The sequence below is a fragment of the Pseudophryne corroboree genome, chromosome 5 (genome assembly GCF_028390025.1).
Source record: "Pseudophryne corroboree isolate aPseCor3 chromosome 5, aPseCor3.hap2, whole genome shotgun sequence".
Taxonomy (NCBI): Eukaryota; Metazoa; Chordata; class Amphibia; order Anura; family Myobatrachidae; genus Pseudophryne; species Pseudophryne corroboree.
Window position 1 is genome coordinate 536,910,197 of NC_086448.1, and position 17,276 is coordinate 536,927,472.

Here is a 17,276-nt window from a genome sequence, read left to right on the forward strand (position 1 = left end):
TGCTATTGCTGCTGCCACCTGGAAATGTATTATGATGCTCACAGATGACATCACAGATCTCAGCAGCTGCGTACACACACACGCCGCGGTGGGCCCAGGGCCTTATTCAGACCTGATTGCAGCAGCAACATTTTTCTCTAATGGGTAAAACCATGTGCACTGCAGGGGGGGGGGGATTGAATCACTGGCGCCATGTTTTCTGCATGCGAGTAGGCTGAGACGTCCCCAAAAATGGTCTCGACACACCTGTGTTTTTGTCATCACCCTTACCACCGCCAAATGCTCCCTAGCTGTCAATCAATTTGCAAATAAATCCTCACTGTGAATGGCATCACTAAGGTACCTTGGTGGGTGAGCAGTGCGACCGTGACACATGCGCAGTCAGCCAATAATCGCTTAGCTCCATAAATATCAGTACTAGACTGCATACATCTATGAGTCAGTTACCAATATGTTAGTGCCTTATGTATTGCTGGAGATCCCAATTATATTTCTCTGCCGGGCAGAGCTAAAATTACTATATCACTTTCCAAATGGAGTTCCAGATCTCCATATATCATGTCATAACTTCTGAAACTAATGCCTTTACCAGACATTTGTGTGGACATCAGGCGTTTAAGCAATAATATCACTATTTCAAACAGTAACTAGAGGACATCACTCCTGAGCAGTTTTCTCTCTGGGGCAAATGTTTAGCTTTCCCATGGGTCCTTGTTTTCCCAGGAGAGTGCTGATTTTATACAGTGAAAAACTGTTATTTGAAATGGATATTTCCACAGAACTCTGACACCTGATATAGGTGAGGAATGGGATTCTAGATGATATTTTTATTTATTTTTATTTACATACACAAAAAGCAAGTGGGGATTTACATGGCTTCCATTTTTTTATGTTCCCATTTACAGTTCCCTTTATAGAACATCTTATTTGAATAATACACAATAACTGTACTTACCTCATAACCAAGGTCTTTACTGAGGACCTACTGATGCAAACAATTGTCAGGACTACAGTACATTTGTGGAATGGCTATATAGTCCTGGACGTGGGGGTGAGAGATGTAAATCCTCAGCTGACAGTTTGCTACAAGTACAATGAATCAGACATGTTAGATTGGTATTAGTGGAAATAAGAAAGTTTACTGTAAGTCAGGATGTAGTTTTGTTTTGCATTCTAGGTTCTTTTAGTGAACAGATGGAAGCAAATAATTAAGGATTGTATAATCCCACTGCTGTTCCTAATACTCTATGAGAGAAATCTGCTATGGTTCACATGCTAACACTATAAAGCCACCTCCAAATTAATAGAATTAAAATATGAAAATACTAAGCGGGCAACACAGACATGACTATCCAGGAGTCATCCATAAGCAAGCCCAAGGGAGGTTATAGGTGTTTGGGATACAGCATATGGTACCAAGCATTTGGTCCAAGGGTATTAAATGAAATCTGGGGGGAGGAAGGGGGGGGGGGGGGGGGTTCCATCTCTAGCACATCTAGAACCTTTTTTAGAGCATGGCCTTTGCACGTTGAGATGATCGTGTCAGTAAGGGAGGATTGTGGAGATATCCCCATTAAAAAAAAAAAAAACAGCAGAGCAAAGGTTTGTGTCATATATTTCTATATGAAGACACTAATGTATGTCCTAGAAAGGCTTGTGATATAGCAAAAGTAGAAAATTTTGACTATCCACCAACAGAGAGAATGGTTCATCTATATCAGGACTCGTCTGATTCCTTTTTTTGTTGTTGTTCCATAATTTGTAGTCTCTGAATTATATATCCAAACCCACTGCTTTAAGCTGGGAACACACTATACAATTTTTGACCGACCTGATAGATATTGGGCAGTTTGCATGATAATTGGAATTAAAGGGATCATTTACAATCATTACTGGGTAATGTGTACTCTGTACATCGGGAGCATTGTGGTTGGTGTGAATCAGACTGAATCGGTCTACGTTGGGGAAAATCTTATAGTCTGTACCTAGCTTAAAAAAATGTATATGACAATTTTTCTTATGCCTCTGAAGTTAGCAACATAGGCCCTCATTCCGAGTTGTTCACTCGCTAGCTGCTTTTAGCAGCATTGCACACGCTAGGCTGCCGCCCTCTGGGAGTGTATCTTAACTTAGCAGAAGTGCGAACGAAAGATTAGCAGAACTGCTAATAAATAATTCCTTGCAGTTTCTGAGTAGCTCCAGACCTACTCACAGATTGCGATCAGCTCAGTCTGTCTAGTTCCTGATTTGACGTCACAAACACGCCCTGCGTTCGCCCAGACACTCCCCCATCTCTCCAGACACTCCCGCATTTTTCCCTGACACGCCTGCGTTTTTTAGCACACTCTCGGAAAACGCTCATTTACCTCCCAGAAACGCCCCTTTCCTGTCAATCATTTACCGATCAGCAGTGCGACTGAAAAGCGTCGTAGAACACCAGCAAAACTGCTAAGTTTTTAGTCAAATAACTTAGCGCATGCGCGCTGCATACCATGCGCATTTAGCAGCAAATCGCAGCATAGCGAAAATCAGCAATGAGCAAACAACTCGGAATGACCACCATTGTTTGCAAGTTTGTTGGAATAGAATATCAGATCATGTTTTGTTCAGTGTTTGCATCTATGAAAGCACTATCTATCCCAGTCCAGGGCCAGATGTAATAGCTTCTGATTTTGTAAAAGTCTCAGGTTTCTGACAACTTGACGGTGATTTGCAAATCACTGTATTTAAAAGCGTGTGAATCGCCAGAGACTAGCCAATGTAATTAATGCGTTGCTGCAAAACACTGTTCCATTTCTTTTTAAATATTTAAGGTATAAGGCACCCAGTGGGCAGTAATAAGGTACAAGTCACCCAGTATGCACTAATAGGGTATAAGTCCCCAGTGTGCAATAATAGGGTACAAGTCAACCAGTGTGCATTAATAAGGTACGACTACAAGACACCCAGTATGCAATAATATGGTACATGTCACCCAGTGTGCAGTAATAGGGTACAAGTCATCCGGTGTGCAGTAATAGGGTACAAGTCACCCAGTATGCAGTAATAGGGTACAAGTCACCCAGTATGCAGTAATAGGGTACAAGTCATCCAGTTTGCAGTAATAGGGTACAAGACACCCAGTATGCAATAATATGGTACATGTCACCCAGTATGCAATAATAGGGTACAAGTCATCCGGTGTGCAGTATTAGGGTACAAGTCACCCAGTATGCAATAATAGGGTACAAGTCATCCGGTGTGCAGTAATAGGGTACAAGTCAATCAGTGTGCAGTAATAGGGTACAAGTCACCCAGTATAGAATAATAGGGTACAAGTAACCCAGTATGGAATAATAGGGTACAAGTAACCCAGTATGGAATAATAGGGTACAAAACATCGGGTGTGCAGTAATAGGGTACAAGTCACCCAGTGTGCAGTAATAGGGTACAAGTAACCCAGTATGGAATAATAGGGTACAAGACATCCGGTGTGCAGTAATAGGGTACAAGTTTTAAAATGTAAAAAAACTAAATAGCAAAACAAAAGAATGGTCTGTGGCCTGCGAGATAGCTGCACTTGAACTAGGGTAAACCAACTGGGATGTAGTTATGTGACCGGCTGGTCACATTACCTCCCCCAACATCCCGCGCCCTCACAATCCCGACGGTCGGTATGCTGACCAACAGGGACTATTCCCACTTGTGGGTATGCACGACACCCACAGAACCCATGGGGACCGCAGATCACCACTGAGACCGGAAGGGGCTTGTTGACCTTGTTGAAACTCCACCTCCGCCCTCCCCTGCAATCGGAGTACGATGGAGGAGGGGAAAGGGATTTCAGTGCCCCAGAGCAAATAAACACCCCAATGGCAACGAGCATTCCCCTTGGCAACGAGCATTACCCTTGGCAACAAGCATAGATCCCAGAGCATTAAACCCCTGGCAACGAGCATGATACCCAGCGCTTGAAACCCCCGGCAAAGAGCATGACACCCAGCGTATGAAACCCCTGGAAACGAGCAATTAATTAATTTAAAAACCCACCCTGGGAGGTGTGACATGGTAAAAATAAAGTCACCACAGAAGGGGTTAATTGTGCTTTTGAAACAACATTCAATTGCCATCATAGAAACAGACAGCTAGTTACTTTCACTTCGTGGGTTTGTGAGGAATTTAAGTGAAGGTATAGGAATGTAGTAGGATACAAAGTGATTGCTAAGTGTAGTGAGCTTTGTGTTTTGTAGATGTTGTCATATTCTTGTATATATTGTCTATTTGATGTGTGTGTTTTCTCCCCCCCCCCTCCCCCCTCAATATGGAAATAAATGAGCTAAAAATTGCTAAACAAGGGAATGATCATCTTCCTCCACCAATCCAACAATCATTTGAAAATCTCCTCCCACATGATTTAAGTTTTAATCCTACTTACCAGGCTAGCATTTCCAGCAGTGTCTGTGCCACACAGGACTGTTCTAATAAAATGGCATTTACCCTAGGCCCAGTAAGGGGGTTCGGTAGTGAATGTCGGCGGTCAGAATCCAGACCGCGGCATCTCGACAATCAGAATCCCGATCTTCCCCACATGGATGTCTAACCCTAACCCTCCCTCCCCGCAGCCTAAACATATCTTCCCCCTTCTTGACCCTAACCCTCCTTGGAACCTAATCCCCCACTCTAGCAGCCTAAACCTACCCCCCCCCCCCCACAGCCTAACCCTCCAAGGGGGGGAGGGTACCTAACCCTAACCCCCCTCCCTCCCTCCCCCAGGCCGCAGCCTAACACTAACCCTTCCATCCCTCCTGTGGCTAACCTTTTCAGAGTCTGGACACTTGTTCGTTCAGGCTCCCGGTGGTCGGGATTCCGGGGCCAAACAGGTGATCCTCTTCGGGATGACAGTGTCGGCATTCCGAGTAGTGTTGGGATGCCGGTGTCTGTATTTCGACTGACGGGATCACGACCGCCAGAAAGAAAAAGAGACCACCATTAGACTTTTTAGCAATGGAGTCTGGTCCCGAAGGTACTAAATCTTCTATTTCAGCCCTACATTGTTGGCCTAAGTACTGTAGATGAGAGACACATGCAGTAATTCAAAGTGGAGAGCTTCCTCTTCTAAATTACTTGCTTGATTTAAGCTCTATTTTAACATAATAATGTTATTCCTAGCCATTATGTTGCCCAAATCCTGATTCACCAATTAAAGCCTAGGCCAAGCGAGAAAACAAACCTGATGTAGCCCTGTAATTTTGCTTGTTCACAGCAGACCATGGAGACAAAAATGTATATGTTTTTACAGCGCCTATGATTCTGTCAGCCTAGAGCTGGATGTGGTGCAGAGCTGCAAGTTGCTGGCTAGGTAAATATGAGTTCATTTCTCCCAGCATTCCACTGTGCACATTGCCCATCTTTGGGTTCAAGTTCAGCCCAACTATTCTCTTTTCTAATGTAATACAGTATGTGTCCATGAATTAGCATTTTCTGCTACTGTAATACAAATAAAGCTTATTGAATTGATTCAGCTTGCCAGTTTCTAGCATGTAGAAGTAGGAACACTGAATAAATTGCTTACACTTGTTATAAAGCAGCTGCATAGTAGAGCACAGCTACTGCTTACTAAACTATGAGAAGTCCATCATCCACTCATCTTGTCTGCAGGCCAAAGCAATGTTCTAGTGCTTTTAAGAATGCCACTTTGTGTAGATTTCTATTTTATATTTGTACATTACCATCTCCTCACTCCTCATATACTGTATAAAGGGATTTGAAAAGAAATTTTGCATTAGAAAATTGTTTTATACTGTGCAATGACAAGATTCACATGCATGTCAGGCCAGCTAAACTCTAATTAATAATAATGTTCCTTACAAAATTTTACGTAAATGCAACAATAATATATACTTAATTCTCTTAATTAAAATCACAGGATAGTGCGTATAATATTCAGAAGGAAACCATTGACTGTCCCCAGGCCAGCATCAGCTATTTTTGTCCATTAAACAATCCTAGCAGGTAGCACATCTCATTTAATGAAAATGGCTGCTGGCAAAATCATCCTTCACGGCTTGATATATTTAACCCTTCAAATACTGCTGCTTCGCTCAGTTTGTTATTTTTAATACAATTGAGGATAAAATGAATTCACCTAATTGGGCCCAACCTCGTTGATTATGTCAATATTATAGTTTTATGTCAATTGACTCCAGCACTGTTTGATATGCTGTATCTGTCTTATCACAATGGGTGAGATGCAGCAAGCAAGCAGAAATCTTGGCCAAACCTCTGAAAATGCTGTTTCTGGAGGTTTGGCCATGTATCACATATTCACCAAGCACCGAATGTGATAGATTCCGGGGCTTGGATGCGGTGGGCAATGGCATTGTCTAATAGAAACCTATGGGCTTCTATCGCACCTCCTCACTGAGAGGGATCCAATCAGATCCTTCCCAGCACCCCCCACGGCACGCACCTCATCCGATGCATGCGTAGATATGGCTCCAGGTCATAATATCATCACAAAGGACAGCTCTTACCGCAAAAGCTTCCCTTTTTGATTTTATTCATGCGTATGGCGTTAGTAAACACTGATCTGCATGAGAAGAATGGCAGGATGCATCGCAAGCAAAATGCAATGCTTGCTGCGTCATGCTTACTATCTTTTAGCTTAATTAATACTTTATACAAAAGCAAAATACAGTTTTAGTGCATGAAACATAGGCAAGATCATGGGGCAATTTCAGGTGTTGGCAGTCTCTCTTCATAACAAAAATATATCTTAACCTTTGAATTAAGATGATGGTGTTTTTCCATTAATGTGTTAAGGCTGTATAAATAATATAACTGCCCTTTCCAACACTGCCATAATTGTCCCCATATCAGTACAACACTCAGAGGGGGAGTGGGTACTAATACACTGGAATGTTGGAGGGGCCCAGTACTTATCCATCATGCAATACCATCAGGGAGGCGTCTGATTGGCTCCAAATTTATTCTGCAGCAGGACGACGACCCCAAACATACAGCCAATGTCATTAAGAAAAACGGTATTTTCAGCATAAAAAAGAACACAGAGTCCTGTAAGTGATGATATGGCCCCACAAAGCCCTGATCTCAACATTATCGAGTCTGTCTGGGATAACATGAAGAGACAGAAAGATTTGAGCAAGCCTGCATCCACAGAAGATCTGTGGTTAGTTCTCCAAGATGCCGAGTTCCTTCAAAATCTGTATGCAAGTGTACCTAGAAGAACTGATGCTGTTTTAAATGCAAAGAGTGGTGACACCAAATATTGATTTGTTTTAGATTTCTCTTGTTCTTTCTCTTTGCATTTTGTTAATTGATAAACATAAATTATTTTGAAAGCATTCTTACTTTGCTGCATTTTTTACACACCTGCCTAAAACTTTTGCACACTACTGTATATCACCTGGTTATATTAAGTAGCATATAGATGTGTCTCCATACATCCTTACCTGAGATGCGAATGAATTGCAGGCAAGGATTCCTGACATAGAGTGGCGTTCGCGGATGTGTGCATATGCATGCATCCGTGACCGAATGCAAGGCAGACAGGCAGTGGGAGTAAGACGCTCCTGCTGCCCTACATAGTGTGTGTGGTGGGGGGGGGGGGGGGGAGAGGGGGGGAGTCCGCAGCACAGCATGAGCACGGGCAGCAGGAATATATGCTCCCGCTGCCTGTAAGTTGGATGAGGTTTCCCACAGCAGCAATCACGGGTGTGTGCATAGTTGACAATAGAAAGCGTGGCGGTGCTCATTCCCGCGAACGCCATGCTATGCTGCGCATGTGATCAAAGATGTGTGAGAACACATCTGTAGCTGTTGTTTTCTAGCCAGCATATTGTGTTTGTACATACACATTGGGTATACGTAGCCGGCAGCCGGGATCCCGTCCTCACTGCGCTTGCCACAGATTCTATCCTCACTCTATAGGTGTTGTGGACACCCACGAGTGGGAATAGCCCTGTGTGCCGGGATTATGGCTGGCGGCATTGTGAGTGTTTTCGGGTGGTGACAACGTAATCGTATCCCGTACATACAGTACCCCGTACAAATTCATCTTCCCAACAAGAATGTGTCCCTGCAAATTCTTTACAAATGTTTACAATTATTTGCAAATACCTAAGGTGCTTTATATACAGATGCAGCCATGCTTACCTTTGCTGCAATGCAGCATTGCTGTAACACTGTTTGCTGCATGGCGTGCATGGCTACGACTATTCGCAGGTGTTGATCACTCCATAAATTCTTAAAGGAATTAATGCATCGATCGACGGCTACGAATAGTTGCAGCCTGGCACACCATGCAGCGTGCAGCAACGCATTAAGATGAGCATGGCTACATCTGTACCATAGATAACAATAACATTGCACGAAAAGGGACTGATTGCTTTTGTTTTCCACAAACGTAGCAATGTTACCATTGGATAATCTGCAGCATATTAGAAAGGAATCCTGAGGCTTGGGTATCTTTAAACCAAATGTAAAGAGAGTAGAGTGCCCTAGTAATGTCAGCTTACCATCAAAAGGCAGAACGACAACAGTTATATATAAGTGAGTTGCAGGCTGGTTGAAAGTGAATTGTAAAAATACTGTAAGTACTGGTAATTAAAATGCAGAAAGCTAATAGGAGTCAGGGTAAATGTCTGTTATGTTGAGGGTGTTTTAATGCATTTAGGTCACTGACAGAGATACAAGAAATGAATTTATTAGCTTCTAATTCTGATTTATTTCTAAATTGAGAATGCATAAACCATAAGGTCCCTTATGTCATTCCGCTTAACAGCAAGACAATGTAATCTGTAGAAAAGTGGGCAGATACAGTTTAGAGGGCATACATTTATATTCATATAAATGCAATGTAATTGAAAGTGTCAAGAAATATAAAGCCATTTAAGCCATTTCCTTAAGATCGTCCAACGTTTCTCTGGGTAGAGCGTGGAAAGTATTTGTTGGCTACAACTGCATATTGTTTACTTTTACATTCCTGTAACTAATCTTTACATTGTTCAAATACCACAATAACTGGAAGGCTGTTTGAGTCATCACCCTGGCAGTAGTATTCCAGAACTTTGATCTGGCTGACGGACTGAGGGGATACAAAATACATATGTACAGTACGGGACCCCTACATATGTCTACTAAATATATCCTACTCAAAGTTTGAGAATAATTTTCCATGTGGAGTAAACTACGCTGACCTGAAATACTAAAATGTGTCATGTATGCACAATGGAATTGCAATAACAAGGATGCTGTGATTTATTTTAAGAATTCAATAAGAACATTAGTACAATATCAAGGAAAGGAAAATTGCAAAGTCCTGTTACATTAGTTTAATACTATTCCCTTCTCTCACATAAGGTAACAGAAAACTCTGGGTTAGTTGGTTTTAGAATTTAATGTATGTCCTGCCTACCAGAACATGAAGTAAAAAGTCCAAAGATGTCATCCAAAGTAGAAAAGTTATAAAGGGCTATAAACTAAATTGGGTCATTATGCTGACATTATCAATGTCGACACCAGAATTTCAACAATTATAATGTTGACATTATTAAAATGTTGACTGGGACAGTCAGCTAAATTCAAGTGCTGTGTATTTGTGGTAAAGCAAGCAATATATACAGTATAATTGTGGTGGAAGGGATGGAAAATAATTAGTGTGTTGTCTTCAAAAATTGTGGCGTAGCTAAGCAACAGTGTAAGTGCAGGTGACATGAAATGGTGGTCAAATAATCTGTTATGGCACTGTGTAATATGTATGTGGTATATAAGGAAGGATCATAATAATAATAATAATAATAATAATTAATAATAATTGATAAATATGAAGTAAAAAGAAGTTTGCTGTACTTAGCAAGCGGTTGACACTTGTTATTTAGAAAACGGTGTTTGATCTGGCTGTGCCCAGAAATTAGAGCAGCAAATTTATCAAGGCATGAAGAAAGATAAAGGGGTCTATTTACTAAGCCTTGGACGGAGATAAAGTCCCAGCCAATCAGCTCCGAACTGCGATGTTACAGGCTGTTTGAAAAATGGCAGTTAGGAGCTGATTGGCTGGTACTTTATATCTATCCACTTTATCTCCATGAAGGGGTTAGTAAATCGATCCCAAAGTACCAAGCAAGCAGCTCATAACTGTCATTTTTCAAACACAAGCCCCGATTTATCAAGCCTTGGAGAGTGATAAATTGCACGGTGATAAAGTACCAACCAATCAGCTCCTAACTGACATTTTTCAAACACAACCTGTAGCATGGCAGTTAGGAGCTGGCTGGTTGATACTTTATCACCGTGCAATTTATCACTCTCCAAGGCTCGATAAATCTGGGCAACAGCCTTTAAAATAACAGTTAGAAGCTGATTAGTTGGTACTTTATATCTTTCCACTCAAAGTTTGGATAAATCTACCACAAGCTAATACCCCTTTCCCACCGCAAATATATCCCTGGATATTGCCGGGCTGAGCCAGCATTTCAACCCGGTATAAAAGCAGTGTTATACACGGGTTGGACCCGGGTCAATGTGCACTCTAAAGTGTCCAACCCGGGTTATTCAACCCTTCATTCATGTAAAAGTGGTGATTGACTGTTCTTTGTGTGGCTTGATGATGTCAGCGGCCTGAGAGAACAGAGAGCATTAAGAATTAGGGGTGAGGCGGAGATTGCTAGGCAGCTTACGGCATACCTCCCAACTTATTAAAAGTACAAAGAGGGACCCTGGGGCGTGCCACGCGCATGCGTGCCCGAAAAGGAGGTGTGACCTATATGAAAGGGGTGTGGTCTAGTGGCAGAGCTGTGATCTTGTACCATCACTGAAGGGGCATGCCCAGCACTCTCTAAGCTGCTGGCATGCCCCCTCTGTCACCTGTGAATAGACGCTGTGCAGAGCAGCAGTGACAGGAGCCTCCAAACTGCCCCCCCCCCCCCCCCCCACGGGACACTGCGGCCCGTGGATGGAACAGCGGGACAGTCCCATAAAAACGGGACTGTCCCGTGAAAAACGGGACAGTTGGGAGATATGTTACTGGAACAGTTAAAGATGCAATTGTGTATAAAAACATAGCTCTGTCAGCCATGATTCCTACAATGCTGTGAGCTGTCCCCACCCTCTCCTTTTGTCCCCTGCTGACACCTCATTTTTCTGAGCCAAAAAAAGTCAATTTAAAATTACATCTATGGTGTTTTAATTGCTGACACAAGTGAGTTAAAAGGAGCCAACCCTGCAATAATCCGGGTTGAAAGTGTAGTGCGAAAGGGTCTGATCCGTGTCCGACCTGGGTCGGACCCAGGTTCAAAATACCAGGTCGGACCCGGGTTTGCGATGTGAAAGGGGTAGACTACTGCACTGGGGTTTTAACAAGAGTCCACCATATTGCCTGGATATAATTAATAATGGCCTACCATGAGCATGTGTAACAACAAACCTACTTGACCCTAGGTGGGCGGGCGATGGGCTATCAAGACAGTAGTCCAGATGGAGATATAGTTTAACTAATGCCAATTTCTGGCAAAAGCTGATTAGCAGTATACGTCCCTCAATTCTTTCCAACCTCAACTTTCAAAACAACATCGGGCTTACAGCATCAGTGTAATATAGTACCACTGTACCAACGTTGTGATATCTAGTTTAGTAATACTCATTTTAATCTAGCCTAAATATGTTTGACATGTGCATTCTACAGTAGATCTGCCACAAACTGTGCGAGCAGCCCTTATGAATGTAATGAGGAGAAAGGTCAGCTGGTGAGTGGTGGAGACAGGACAACAAACTGCTAGGGGAGGGGGAGGGAGCTGCTGCTGTGATTTATGTGAGAATGGGATGCTGGCATGGCAGGTACAGGCAGAGGAATGCTGTGCTAGAGCATCTCCGGCGTCCACACGGGAAGATGTGTCTGCATTGATGAAAGCAGTTTCCAGAGGTCACAAGGCTTAGGGGGCTGCTCTCCTTCCCTCCAGCCCTGGCAATGTGTGTGTGTGTGAGGTGACTGCTGCTGGGAGCAGCGGGGACGGATGGCGGATCTCACACACTCCAGCAGCAGCAGCATCAGGCAGCCTGGGATGTTCTCTTTGCCTTCCTTCGGCTGCAGGGAGGGCTCTGTACTGGCTGGCACTGGCAGAGGCGACAAGCAGAGGAAGAAGTCCTTATATTTAGTCAGGATGAAGCCGCTGAAAGAGCCCACGAACAACAACGTGTCCTTTGTCATCCACTGTCACATAGGGAAGGAGATCAAGCACATATGCAGCAACTGCAGCCGCGGGGAGGAAGCTCGAGAGGGTGAGTGCGGGGCGGCTCTGTGCCCGGGGGCTGCGTGGTACTCTGCCTGCTAATGAGAGCTCGGGGTACGGGGCTCTGTGTCGGGCAGGGCGGTACCTGCTCATGTAACATAACAGTATTATGCATGTATTAACGTGCAATGCAGCAATGGAGGGAGGCCAGTGTGAGTATAGAGAAGAAGGGAGGCCAGTGTGGGTACATAGGAGGGAGGCCAGTGTGGGTACAGAGGAGGAGGGAGGCCAGTGTACTGTGAGTACATAAGAGGGAGGCCAGTGTACTGTGGGTACATAGGAGGGAGGCCAGTGTGGGTACAGAGGAGGAGGGAGGCCAGTGTACTGTAGGTACAGAGGAGGGAGGCCAGTGTACTTTAGGTACAGAGGGAGGGCAGTGTGGGTACAGAGGAGGAGGGAGGCCAGTGTACTGTAGGTACAGAGGAGGGAGGCCAGTGTACTTTAGGTACAGAGGGAGGGCAGTGTGGGTACAGAGGAGGAGGGAGGCCAGTGTACTGTAGGTACAGAGGAGGGAGGCCAGTGTGGGTACATAGGAGGGAGGCCAGTGTGGGTACAGAGGAGGAGGGAGGCCAGTGTACTGTAGGTACAGAGGAGGGAGGCCAGTGAGGGTACATAGGAGGGATGCCAGTGTACTTTAGGTACAGAGGAGGGAGGGCAGTGTGGGTACAGAAGCGGCAGGCCAGTGTGGGTACAGAGGAGGGAGGCCAGTGTGGGTACAGAGGGAGGCCAGTGTGGGTACAAATGACTGAGGCTATTGTGGGTACAGAGGGAGTCCAGTGTACAGTAGGTTTAGAGGAGGCACAGAGGAATGAAGCCAGTCTAGGTACAGAGGAGGAGGAAGGTCAGTGTAGTTACATTGAATGGACTGGGAGAAAAATGTAGGTACTGAGAAGGGAGGCCAGTATAGGTGCTGTGTAGGTACAGAGGAATGAGGCCAGTATATGTGCAGTGTAGGTACAGAGGAATGCGGCCAGTATAGGTGCAGTGTAGATACAGAGGAATGAGGCCAGTATAGGTGCTGTGTAGGTACAGAGGAATGAGGCCAGTATAGGTGCAGTGTAGGTACAGAGGAATGCGGCCAGTATAGGTGCTGTGTAGGTACAGAGGAATGAGGCCAGTATAGGTGCTGTGTAGGTACAGAGGAATGAGGCCAGTATAGGTGCAGTGTAGGTACAGAGGAATGCGGCCAGTATAGGTGCAGTGTAGGTACAGAGGAATGAGGCCAGTATAGGTGCTGTGTAGGTACAGAGGAATGAGGCCAGTATAGGTGCAGTGTAGGTACAGAGGAATGAGGCCAGTATAGGTGCAGTGTAGGTACAGAGGAATGAGGCCAGTATAGGTGCAGTGTAGGTACAGAGGAATGCGGCCAGTATAGGTGCAGTGTAGGTACAGAGGAATGAGGCCAGTATAGGTGCTGTGTAGGTACAGAGGAATGAGGCCAGTATAGGTGCTGTGTAGGTACAGAGGAATGAGGCCAGTATAGGTGCAGTGTAGGTACAGAGGAATGAGGCCAGTATAGGTGCAGTGTAGGTACAGAGGAATGAGGCCAGTATAGGTGCAGTGTAGGTACAGAGGAATGGGGCCAGTATAGGTGCAGTGTAGGTACAGAGGAATGAGGCCAGTATAGGTGCAGTGTAGGTACAGAGGAATGAGGCCAGTATAGGTGCAGTGTAGGTACAGAGGAATGAGGCCAGTATAGGTGCAGTGTAGGTACAGAGGAATGAGGCCAGCATAGGTGCAGTGTAGGTACAGAGGAATGAGGCCAGTATAGGTGCAGTGTAGGTACAGAGGAGGGAGGGCAGTGTAGTTGGGTTAAGTAGTTTCTGGTGGTCGGGATTGCAGCGTCCAGACGCGAGCATCCTGACAATTGAACTCCCGACAGAGGTGAGCTGCCTTTGTTCTCCCCTCTTCCTTAACCCCCCTTCCCCTTCCAGCAGCCTAACCTTAACCTCCCCTTTTGGTGCCTAACCCTAACCTCCCCCCATTGTTGCCTAAACCTAACCCCCCCCCCCCCTTTCCCGCAGCATAAGCCTAACCCTCCCCCTTAGTGCTTAGCCCTAATCCCCCCTCCCCGCAGCCTAACCCTAACCTCTCCCTTTCCGCAGCCTAACCCTAACCTTCCGGAGTGGCGGCCCCCGGCCCTAAATCCAACACTCCCGCTGTATTCACGTACGGGATTCCGGCGTCAGTATCCTGACCTTTTTGGGATTCAGGCATCTGTATTCTGACAGGTTTGGGATCACGACAGCCAGCATCTTGACTGGATCCTGTGTAATTACATAGTATGGACTGAGAGAGCAATGTTGGTACAGAGTAGGGACGGAATGTGGGTACAGGGGATGGCAGTGTGGGTAACATAGTGACAAGGCTAGGTTACCTTATAGTGCTGCTGTGATACTGTGTACATGTGTATGACTCCATAGCCTGTGATATTAGAATGAGACATGTCATTATTATAAACTGCCTAGGGTATGTTTGTATTGTTGTGACTATGAATGCAGGCAGTGCCCCATGTCATGGACTCTGTCACCTCAGGATTCTACTGCTTGTGTGCCCAGTGCCCACTCTGCTGGGCAGAGTGAGTACATCACCCTTCATTTGTGGGACATGGGTATTTATCAGATAAGGACTGAAGTTGAGCTAGAGTGTACTGTTACACTAGTATATTGCTGTGTGCAGAGACATGCACAGGTAGAACTATTATGTGTCAGTTGTATATAGGGAGAGGATGGACCTGGAGATGGGAGTTTTAAAGGTCAGAAGGAGGTGTCTCAGGGGTTTACCTCCAACATAGGGGTATATGCAATTGCGGTCGAATTGACGCGAAAGTCGAAAAATGGGACATTTTCGACAAAAAAAACATGTCGAATTGGATTCGTCTATGCAATACAGTACTTTTCGACAAAATACCTTCCGTTTCAGATTCGACTTTTTGCAAATCGACATTTTCAAAATTCGATATGTCTGCAATGGTCAAAATGCGGCTTTTCGACAAAAGTATATTCAATTGAAGAATGACGATTCGACAACGGTGCTTTTCGACAGCAATTTCGTCATTTTCAGTCCGCCTCACTTTGCTGGCGGGATCTAATAAAAAATTTTTACAAAATGTTTTTTTTTTTTTCTTTTTGGATTGCTAATAGCATATCTGTTTATATTATATAGTGTTCTATGTCCTAGCTGCTTCAGGCATAATTATGTCTGGCGATGGATGATAGATGAAGTCCTCGAGATCTTACAACTGTGTGCAATGTTGGCAAGTCAAAATTACAAGATAGCAATTGATTTCTGACAAAGCACTATCTTGAAGGCTTAATTTCCTCTGCAGAGCAAATGAAGTTTGCAGGATCTGGCTCCGATTTGCCATTAGAGTGACTACATTGTCACCTGGTCTCAGTCCATGCTGTGGATCCCCTCATTATCAAAGTAAGAGGCCACAAGTGAAGGTGGAAATCATGAAGAACCAAGTAGCTAATCAATTGCGCAGTATGTTTATTATTACTGGTGTGTGTAGACTCCACTGTTTCTGACAGCCAGCTCTCAGGAAATTAAATAGAGATTTACAGAACAGCAGCCAATAAGTGATTTGCAGTTTTAAGAATGATTCATTTATACTTGGAAGCAGCAATAGTAACACATTACAAAGGGTTGCAGCTGGAATAATTAATACGTAAAAATAATTGAGTGAATGCTAGCATATAACTACAACAGTCTTAATTCCAGCAGGATTTTAGCAGGTGCAGTTTACATATTGGGGGTAATTCTGAGTTGATTGCAGCAGCAAGTTTGTTAGCAACTGGGCAAAACCATGGCCCTCATTCCGAGTTGTTCGCTCGTTCTTTTTCATCGCATCGCAGTGAAAATCCGCTTAGTACGCATGCGCAAAGTTCGCACTGCGACTGCGCCAAGTAACTTTACTATGAAGAAAGTATTTTTACTCACGGCTTTTTCTTCGCTCCGGCGATCGTAATGTGATTGACAGGAAATGGGTGTTACTGGGCGGAAACACGGCGTTTCAGGGGCGTGTGGCTGAAAACGCTACCGTTTCCGGAAAAAACGCAGGAGTGGCCGGAGAAACGGTGGGAGTGCCTGGGCGAACGCTGGGTGTGTTTGTGACGTCAACCAGGAACGACAAGCACTGAACTGATCGCACAGGCAGAGTAAGTCTGGAGCTACTCTGAAACTGCTAAGTAGTTAGTAATCGCAATATTGCGAATACATCGGTCGCAATTTTAAGAAGCTAAGATTCACTCCCAGTAGGCGGCGGCTTAGCGTGTGTAACTCTGCTAAATTCGCCTTGCGACCGATCAACTCGGAATGAGGGCCCATGTGCACTGCAGGGGTGGGGGTGGGGAGGGGGCAGATACAACATTTGCAGAGAGAGTTAGATTTGGTGGGTTATTTTGTTTCTGTGCAGGGTAAATACTTTATTTTTACACTGCAATTTAGATTTCAGTTTGAACACACCCCACCCAAATCTAACTCTCTCTGCACATGTTATATCTGCCCCCCCTGCAGTGCACATGGTTTTGCCCAACTGCTAACAAATGTGATGCTGCGATCAACTCAGAATTAGGCCCATTGTTTGGATATCATTCTGTTAAGAGGCAGGGGAAGTGCTTGGATTCCTCTCTGATACTGTATGTCACTCAAATAATCTGATCACGTTAAAAAGAATACATGGAAACAATATAGATGTCTTTACTGTAAATCTTTGTGTTAAAATAATTTCAGACATTTCTTTCTGTACATTAAATTAATTGCTATGTTTATCAGTACAAATTCATGTAGTTAACTGTATGGTACTGATTGGTGAGGGTGTAGTATGGTATGTTGGCGGCCGGGCTCCCGGCGGCCAGCATACCGGCACCAGAATCCCGACCGCCGGCATACCGACAGCTGGGCGAGCGCAAATCAGCCCCTTGCGGGCTCGCTGCGCTATTCTCCCTCCAGGGGGGTCGTGGACCCCCAAGAGGGAGAAAAGGCATCGGT

General features: G+C 44.6%; 1 protein-coding gene across 6 annotated transcripts in view; it reads left to right on the top strand.

Moving 5' to 3' along the window:
• PHACTR1 (phosphatase and actin regulator 1) overlaps positions 1-17,276 on the top strand; it is an 806,703-nt gene that overhangs the window by 429,969 nt on the left and 359,458 nt on the right. For 2 of the 6 annotated variants that reach the window (XM_063923184.1, XM_063923181.1), the window contains exon 1: positions 11,785-12,273. The exons of 3 other annotated variants lie outside the window; for them this stretch is intronic. In XM_063923184.1, coding sequence (XP_063779254.1) covers positions 12,009-12,273 — 265 coding nt within the window. In that variant the 5' untranslated portion in view covers positions 11,785-12,008. Of the gene's footprint in view, positions 1-11,784; positions 12,274-17,276 lie in introns of those variants that run through there. One more of the 6 variants, XM_063923180.1, reaches the window with a different exon arrangement.